General features: G+C 38.9%; 1 protein-coding gene across 1 annotated transcript; it reads right to left on the minus strand.

The window, feature by feature from the left end:
* Window positions 1-3,949: 3,949 nt before the first annotated feature.
* LOC125290791 (nectin-4-like) lies at window positions 3,950-6,858 on the minus strand (the record flags this gene model as incomplete). Its single annotated transcript, XM_048237278.1, is given in 2 exon segments — window positions 3,950-4,691; window positions 6,713-6,858. Coding segments are annotated over 2 exon segments (184 nt in total), but the record flags the coding sequence as incomplete, so codon positions are not given.
* Window positions 6,859-9,689: the final 2,831 nt, after the last annotated feature.

Consider the following 9,689-nt stretch of genomic DNA (forward strand, 5'->3'; position numbering starts at 1 on the left):
AATCAGCGTGATTTACCCTTATAGGCTACTGCACATTACAAGATCTGTACGAGATGATCCGCAGCACTGAAGTGAGAAATGATTTAACTCTTTGTGTAGCGCATGTGAGCGCTTTTTTCCCCATTTCAACCTGAATATTGGTGGGGACATTTCAGTCGTAATTTGACATTGGTGGGGACACGTCCTTCGGTCCCCACGCAAATCTACGCCCCTGATTACACAATGGATACGATAGACCATAACAATATTATACACAACCCACAACTGATTAGAGTAAAACTTGACATTCCTTTCTACTGGTATGCATTATATCTGCTAAATTAATACATGTAAATGAAATATACTTCTAACTCCCAACTTCTATATGAACTAATTTCATAATGCAGCATACTGTAGTTTGTAACCTGTGACTGCTTTGATGATAGTACATAATTAGAGGTGACGTGAGGCCCAGAAACTCACTTATATTCCGTAATATGAAGCCTTTGGCGGTCCCATGTGAGTTTGTGACCTCACAGGTATATTGGCCATTAAAGTCAGAGGTCAACCTCGGGAACCGCAGTCTGTCCCCGTCTGGTGTCACACCATCAGGCAAGTCCAGGCCCTCTCTGAGAGAAAACAATAAGAGTTACATAATGCTGGACATTTCTGGAAATCTACTGTTACTTTGGCTTTTTCCTGAATGTATATTAATCAATCTAAACATCATTTTCCCTTAATGTACTTGCTTCTTTAACCATGTTCCTAATAGCTGAATTGATAATGCCTAAATCCATACACAGATTAAAAAAGTAACATTTTGCAAATATAGTCCATTGCAAATTTTGGTAACACTTACGGTAAGGGTACATGAATTATCATGAATTAATGCATGAATTAATTCATGAGTTATGCATTACTTACTATGCATTCATTTATATCTTATGAATTATCAGGAATTGACATGAGTTCATATTCTCTCATTCATGACCTCATGCATGAACAATACATAAACTAAAGCATTAGGTATGGCTACATCATTATGATTTATGATTTATTAAGCATGATCATCATGATTACATGAATGTAAGGTATAGCTCATGAGTACATCATGTTTGTTTGTGGCCCCTCAACTAAAGTGTTAACAATGACGTGTTTAGAGAGCTGCACAAGTTGTGCTCAAATCAGAATTTGAGTAGTGATGACCACATTTTTGGCAGAAAAAGAAATCATCATGATCATTCTTAATACATCATAAATCATAATGATGTGCCCATCATACTTAATGCTATAGTTGATGTGTTGTTCATGTATGAGGTCACAAATGACAGAATATGAACTCATGTACATTTCTGATGATTCATGAGATATTGAGGAATTAAGTAATACATACATTATGAATTAATTAATGCATGAATTCATGATAATTCATGTACCTTACCATAAAGGGTTACCCATAATTTTGACAAATTCAGTTCTCTTCACAACTCAGCTCTCAGTCCTCTCTCTCTCTCTCCTTCTCTTGCTCTATCCATTTCATTCATTCACACATACATTCACAGTAATCCTACGTATGACACATACTCACACAGTAGACATATATACGCATGCATGCACATGCACACATACAGGCACATAAACAGGCAAACACACAAGCACATGCACATGCACGCACACACACCCACCCACACACATAAACATAAACATGTACACGCACACATGCACACAATTCAAGAATTTCTCAGAATTATGAACAGGCAAGATGGGGGTGGGGTTGTATAAAATCTATATTACATGTGAAATCTATGAACTATAATCATGTTTTGGTACTTGTTGTCTAGCAGATACCAGTGAGAATTGAGTGTGCATAATGCAATTCAGTGAGACAGTTAGAATCATATATGCCTTTCAGCGTGACTTATTTTTGTGGAAAACATGTGCTGGACTGGGCGGCGGTCATATTTTGTACCGCTCTGCGGTACATCTAGTTTTGACATATTATCGTCGTTCTGTCTTCCACGTTCATGAAAGGTTTGCTATGAATGTTGAGTCATGTCTCATGAAACAGTCATGAATGCTTTATGTGCAGTTTATGACAGCTGCTATGAATGTGTTATGAACTCACCCGTCAAGTAAAGTGTTACCCACCTTTTCTACCCACTTACAACAGTGACAAGATAGGGAAACGTCTGCAGAATCAGATCAGTAGATGGTTCCTATCACCACGCAAACCAATGCTCAGTGGTGGAACGTAACGAAGTAGCCTACAAATAGGCCTACTTCGTTACTATACTTAAGTACATTTTCCACGTATTTGTAGCCTACTTTACTTAAATAGAATTTATAGTGCATACTTTTGACTTTTACTTCGTTACATTTTACAGCAATTATCTGTACTTTTACTCCGCTACATTTCTCCACACCATCGTTGGAGCGCTACGTGCCCAGCTTCTAAATCTTTGAAACATAAGCTTCTAGTCTAGACCAGGCAAAGCGTGAGCTTGTAGCCATCTGCAGCTATATTCACCAGACCCATGGCTACACTGGACATGCAACTGTGTTCTGTGCCTTTCTCTGTCTGTTATCTGCAGCATTAGGGCCTCCTCTCCGATGAGATTGCTATCCGCGGATCAGCAAAGTTACAGGCTATGCCCATGCTTCCGTCACACGTCTGATCATTTGCACAAATGAATGGTAGACTATTATAGAACCGCTGGCCGAAAAAAACGTAACATTTTCCAGATTAGGAAATATTTCTTAATTGTGTGTGATCAAATAAAGAGGCATAGCCGGGGGGTAGTAACGTGAGTGCTCATTCAATGTCTATATGCATCTGCGCAAGTGAAACTGAACCTAATCATAAAGACACCTTTCTCAGCAACTTTTCTGTTCAATCAGCAGAATTGGCATTAGGCCTACAATCCACCCGACGTTTCCCTTGTCTACCCCGTTAAACTTCAGGCTCTCGTGTTTTGCGAGATATTTTACTCAGCAGATCACCCTAGTAGATAACCAGAATTACAGTCTCTAGAATTGTAGGTCAGAATGTAAACTAGGCCACAGATGGTAAGCACAATTGCATTAGCTTAAAACTATCTAGTCGAGTATAACCTAAAACTAGCTAAATTAAAATGCCACAGCCCATACTGATTTTTCTTTTAGAATATAGATATTAAGAGAAAAAATCATTATGCACTTTTACTTTTAATACTTAAAGTACATTTAAAAGCAGGTACTTTTTACTTTTACTTAAGTAGGGTCATTGTGTCATTGTCATTGTGGTACTTTTACTTTTACTAAAGTAAATATGTCTCTGTATATTTGTACTTTTACTTAAGTACTGAGTTTCAGTACTTCCTCCACCACTGCCAATGATTCAGAAAGCTTTGCATGCTGACCACCTCTGATGGAAATTCTTAATGCTGACATGTGCGTCTTCAGTCACACTGAGGTTTCCATTGGAGCCCTTTTTGACACCATGTGGTCAGACAAGCTTGCTTTACAGGCTCACTTGTTGCTCTTGTTGAGCAAGTGCTCAAAAAGCACCAGACTGATCTAATACAGTTTGTCTCGATTTTTTACACACATTTTCTGAAAGCATGCCTCATACTCTCAGAACTCTACACACAAATCAAAACACACACACACACACACACACAATGGGCAAAACCCCTCAATTCTCCTGCAAAATGAAACTTTACATTCAAAACAATGTTATTTCTTCTCAAAATGGTATTTTGTTTTCAAATGACACACACAAACCATCATATGAATAGACATTTATAAGAACCAGTTGAACACTGACATGCTCAATGTAAAACACTATAATGAATGGAAAACACTTCTCCATTCATCATAATGACTTAGGCCTCTCTTTTTGTTCAGTGTTACACTTACTACAGACAGTACATACATAAGTTTGTTGTAACATATTTGAGAATATTGTGTTTATACTCAGAACACACAAATACACGGTAACAAATATATTTTATTTTCCCCCACAAAAACAGTGTACACAGTGCACATCCCAACCAACATAAAGTTGCACATACAGTGGTCTACTTACAAAACAACAGACAAATTTCCTGTATACAGTTACAGTAAAAAACAAAAAACTATGCTGCATCCTCTCTTCTGTTTTGGTCTGGCCACACCACCTCATCCACATCACAAGCATTATGCTAAAGCTCTGATTGCTAATTGTCAAACTGTGAGACAGGTATTTGCCCATGTGATGAGTCAGTGTGCATAGTAGGGCAATTACAGTAACTTTAGAATTTGAATGGCAGTATGTTCCTTGTGAAACTGCAAACTGCAATTACATTGACAAAGAGTAATGACAAGTTACATATACAGTATATATTTATATATTAGATATATGTATTTATCCTATCATCCTAAATACAGATTAAAAGTGCATCATGATGGATGATTTTCCATTTAAGGGCTTCTTCAGCCAGGTGCACAGAACGCTGCATCCGTTATGGATCCATAGTTCTCTGGTAGTACTGAAAACTGAACTCAGGTTCTGGCTCAGACTCTCTTGCTCCAGTTCAAATGGAAGGCCACTGTTTCACAATTTCAGTAGGCAGTGAGTAGCCAAATGGTGTGTGTGTGTGCATATGTGTGCGTGTGTGTGTGTCTTTGTGTGTGAGAGTTTACCCACAAAGAAAATCAGAACTCATCATGATCCTTTGAGGCACTGGTGTCAACTGCAGAGAAAAAATAATCATGGGTTAGGTAGAGAAAGTGTGCTGAATGAACACAGTCATGGTGGCCACCAGCTGAGAAAATGTGAGATTCCTCTGTCCAGTGCCATAACCACAGCCGGTGCAGCCAGTGTGGCCAAGCCCCCCTACCCCCACCCCCTCTGACTCGGGGGGAGGGAGTTCTCGGGGGATATGGTGTAGTGCATAGTGTACCAATTCCCTAAATTATCAAACATTACATAGAAGAGCAGCAACACATGCATGTACATTTGTCATACTCAAATAAGCCAACGTCCAGGTTATCATATTAACCACATATTGCATGCTATCTGCAAATTGTATTACACACAAGGGCGTAGGTTTGGTCTGAGCTTTGGTGGGGACACTACCCACTACCCCCCCCCCCGAATATATAAAATGATTAAAATGTGCTACTGTCCAACTACTATCCATGATTAAAATGTGCTACTGTCCAACTTGATCTAACTACACTGTGTAGCCTACATAATCTGATTTTAATATGTAGGCTACAGATATGTAGGCTATATTTAACATTTATTTTCTATTTGGTCTGTTATGAAATCATGCCCATTTAAGCACAGCTCAGTTTTAAGAAAATTAAATACATAGACAAAATGCTTAGCATTTTGTGAAAAGAAATCATTAAGGCTACATTGACAAACATGAGCTGCCTGTATATTCTCTGATTCTAATATTTACAGATATCTAGGCGATGTAAGCACAGCTCAGTTTTAAGAAATGCAGCCGAAAGACCATGTTGAATTTTGCTATAATTTATTTCAAAACCGGATTACTCTGGAACAGCTAACTATACATATATATATATATATATATATATATATATAATATATAACTATGTATTGGGGCAGCCGTGGCCCACTGGCCTCTGGACTTGTTACCGGAGGGTTGCCGGTTCGAGCCCCGACCAGTGGGCCGCGGCTGAAGTGCCCTTGAGCAAGGTACCTAACCCCTCACTGCTCCCCGAGCGCCGCCGTCGTAGCAGGCAGCTCACTGCGCCGGGATTAGTGTGTGCTTCACCTCACTGTGTGTTCACTGTGTGCTGTTTGTGTTTCACTAATTCATCGATTGGGTTAAATGCAGAGACCAAATTTCCCTCACGGGATCAAAAAAGTATATATAAGATATATACACGGGAATGCATTACACCTTTGTGTTCGGTAAGGTCTGCTGTTTATTCTGATATATGGTTTGTCATGTGTTGCGTGAAGAGTGTTGGCCTACGATATTCCACCGAGACGAATGGATGTGGAGATGGGCGCAGAGAATAATTATTAAATCTCTTGAAGTTATTTTTCTTGCGAACTGTTTATTACAGCAAACAGTGGCTAGCTAGCACCGTTTAAAAGCTAAGAAAAGGCTCTTTCATGTGACACATGTGTGATGAGTAGCCTACTTCTCGAGGAGTTCAACAGAGAAGAATGGGTGAATTTGGACGCACTTCATGCTTGTAGTGAAGTAAAGATGAAGCGCTGCATGCTGCGCAGGAGACTGCGGCTCACTTGTAGTTATTATAGGTAACTTCAAATCAGCGCGATTTACCCTTATAGGCTACTGCACATTACAAGATCTGTACGAGATGATCCGCAGCACTGAAGTGAGAAATGATTTAACTCTTTGTGTAGCGCATGTGAGCGCTTTTTTCCCCATTTCAACCTGAATATTGGTGGGGACATTTCAGTCGTAATTTGACATTGGTGGGGACACGTCCTTCGGTCCCCACGCAAATCTACGCCCCTGATTACACAATGGATACAATAGACCATAACAATATTATACACAACCCACAACTGATTAGAGTAAAACTTGACATTCCTTTCTACTGGTATGCATTATATCTGCTAAATTAATACATGTAAATGAAATATACTTCTAACTCCCAACTTCTATATGAACTAATTTCATAATGCAGCATGTAGTTTGTAACCTGTGACTGCTTTGATGATAGTACAAAATTAGAGGTGACGTGAGGCCCAGAAACTCACCTATATGCCGTAATATGAAGCCTTTGGCGGTCCCATGTGAGTTTGTGACCTCACAGGTATATTGGCCATTAAAGTCAGAGGTCAACCTCGGGAACCGCAGTCTGTCCCCGTCTGGTGTCACACCATCAGGCAAGTCCAGGCCCTCTCTGAGAGAAAACAATAAGAGTTACATAATGCTGGACATTCCTGGAAATCTACTGTTACTTTGGCTTTTTCCTGAATGTATATTAATCAATCTAAACATCATTTTCCCTTAATGTACTTGCTTCTTTAACCATGTTCCTAATAGCTGAATTGATAATGCCTAAATCCATACACAGATTAAAAAGTTAAATTTTGAAAATATAGTCCATTATAAATTGTGGTAACACTTTATGGTAAGGGTACATGAATTATCATGAATTAATGCATGAATTAATTCATGAGTTATGCATTACTTCATTCGTTTATATCTTATGAATTATCAGGAATTGACATGAGTTCATATTCTCTCATTCATGACCTCATGCATGAACAATACATAAACTAAAGCATTAGGTATGGCTACATCATTATGATTTATGATTTATTAAGCATGATCATCATGATTACATGAATGTAAGGTATAGCTCATGAGTACATCATGTTTGTTTGTGGCCCCTCAACTAAAGTGTTAACAATGACGTGTTTAGAGAGCTGCACAAGTTGTGCTCAAATCAGAATTTGAGTAGTGATGACCACATTTTTGGCAGAAAAAGAAATCATCATGATCATTCTTAATACATCATAAATCATAATGATGTGCCCATCATACTTAATGCTATAGTTGATGTGTTGTTCATGTATGAGGTCACAAATGACAGAATATGAACTCATGTACATTTCTGATGATTCATGAGATATTGAGGAATTAAGTAATACATACATTATGAATTAATTAATGCATGAATTCATGATAATTCATGTACCTTACCATAAAGGGTTACCCATAATTTTGACAAATTCAGTTCTCTTCACAACTCAGCTCTCAGTCCTCTCTCTCTCTCTCCTTCTCTTGCTCTATCCATTTCTTTAATATTTGGGTTTGTAATCTTATTGTTTGGTATACTGTTTCATCTGGTGTATCTGTTATTCTAACTTGTTAATTTCTTAAGTTTAAGTTTGTTGTTTTTGGTTAAGTTTCCTTTTGTGACTTTGTTACAGTAGGCTATGTTTTACCTACCCGAGTTACTTTTACATTCAATTGAAGTGATATTGATTACACTCACCGTTTAAAGCTTAATGCCTAATAAATTGTTCATTTAACCACCAGTTGTATTTCTCTAAGTCCTAATATGCCATGCCATGCTCTGCCATAGCTGATAAACTAGTTACTTGGTAATTGATTCGAGATATAAATTATTAATTAAATGGAGTCAGATTAAAAGAGTTTGTAATTATAACATTACCGTAGCCTATAACTCTTCACCCTATTTGACCATTGTTCACACATGCGATCAACAGGACAACTGGCCGGCACTTTGGGCCTGCTCTTTCCTTTCAAGTGAGGACAGCCCGTCTTCTATTCATGTCGCACGGATATTTCTCCTCCCACATCCATCACATTCATACACCATCCTCCGGAGATCCGGCATGGTGCTGGAATACTTTTAGCCCAGTGTAACAATACACACAGTATACACAAGACTTTAAGCCTCAACCCGAAGCAAAGGTGTTAACTAGGGTCAGGGTGGTTCAAACAAGATCACACAACAGCGCCAATTGAGGACAGCCAAACACGTAGCCATACAAGTGGGTGCCACTCCCAGAAATACAAAATGGCTACCTATGACATGAACAGAACTGAACTGAAGAAGACCAAACAAAGGTAAAGTTACCACATTCTTACCACAACACAGCAACCAACAAAGTGGAGTGCAACAATCACAAAACAAAAGGGTCAGCACAAGTAGACCAATTACAATATTGCTGCCATATGTCATTCACTAACACATAAAGACCCACGAAAGTGAACTGCCACTACCACCACACAAAATGGACACCGCATGGTGCTCCACCACCTATACAAGTTACTTTGATGTGTATCCACAGGATTATTTTGACGCCTTATGTCAAAAACAGGAGCAACTTCCAATTTACAGTATAACGAATGGGACGTGTTTGGGAGGGTTTTTAAGTTTAAGTTCTTGAGACAAATTCTTTTTTTTGTTTTTTACTTATGTTTTAAGCCACTGCATTAGTTTAGTCCAGTAATATGTGCAACCACAAACAGCAAATGTTGTCCTGAGCTCCATAACATCTCTCAGAAAGGTTTGTGACTCTACCCAGTGAATAATAATCCGAGAAATACTTGCCCTCTTCGCTAACTAGCACACAAAATAACAGAGATATACTACTTCCTCCGCCTCACTGGAGGTTTTACCCATTTTCTTCTTTACAGCAGCACTCCACGGAAATATGTGGATAGGGAACCAGCAAGACACAAAGTGATCTGACAAAATTGGGAAGCCACACCCACTACACAAAGATCCACTGATCTGTGGAGTGACAAACGTCTCACACAAAGGTCACAAGACAATTAGCTGTTATCAGACACACTAGAGCAGTAACACACAAGTGACCAAAACCAAACCAAAAGTGGACTGCAACAACCATGACACAAAATGGGTGAGACTGTAGTCAACCACTACACACAAATGTTGCAATGCTGCAACCAACATGTTTGGAGTGCAGCTACTGTACCACAACACAAAGGTCACACACTAGAACTTATCTGTACTAGTCAACACAGCTACACAAACTTACACACATACATAGCCTCATAGCCCAGAGGCTGGTCCTTGCCCAGCTTGGTCCCAGGGTGAGAGCAACTTTAGACCCACTACAGTTTGTTACCAAAACAATTAGCTGTTATCAGACACACTAAAGCAGTAACACACAAGTGACCAAAACCAAACTAAAAGTGGACTGCAACAATCATGACTCAAAATGGGTCAAA

This window comes from Alosa alosa, unplaced genomic scaffold, assembly GCF_017589495.1.
Source record: "Alosa alosa isolate M-15738 ecotype Scorff River unplaced genomic scaffold, AALO_Geno_1.1 AALO_1.0_unplaced_90, whole genome shotgun sequence".
NCBI classification, from domain to species: Eukaryota; Metazoa; Chordata; class Actinopteri; order Clupeiformes; family Clupeidae; genus Alosa; species Alosa alosa.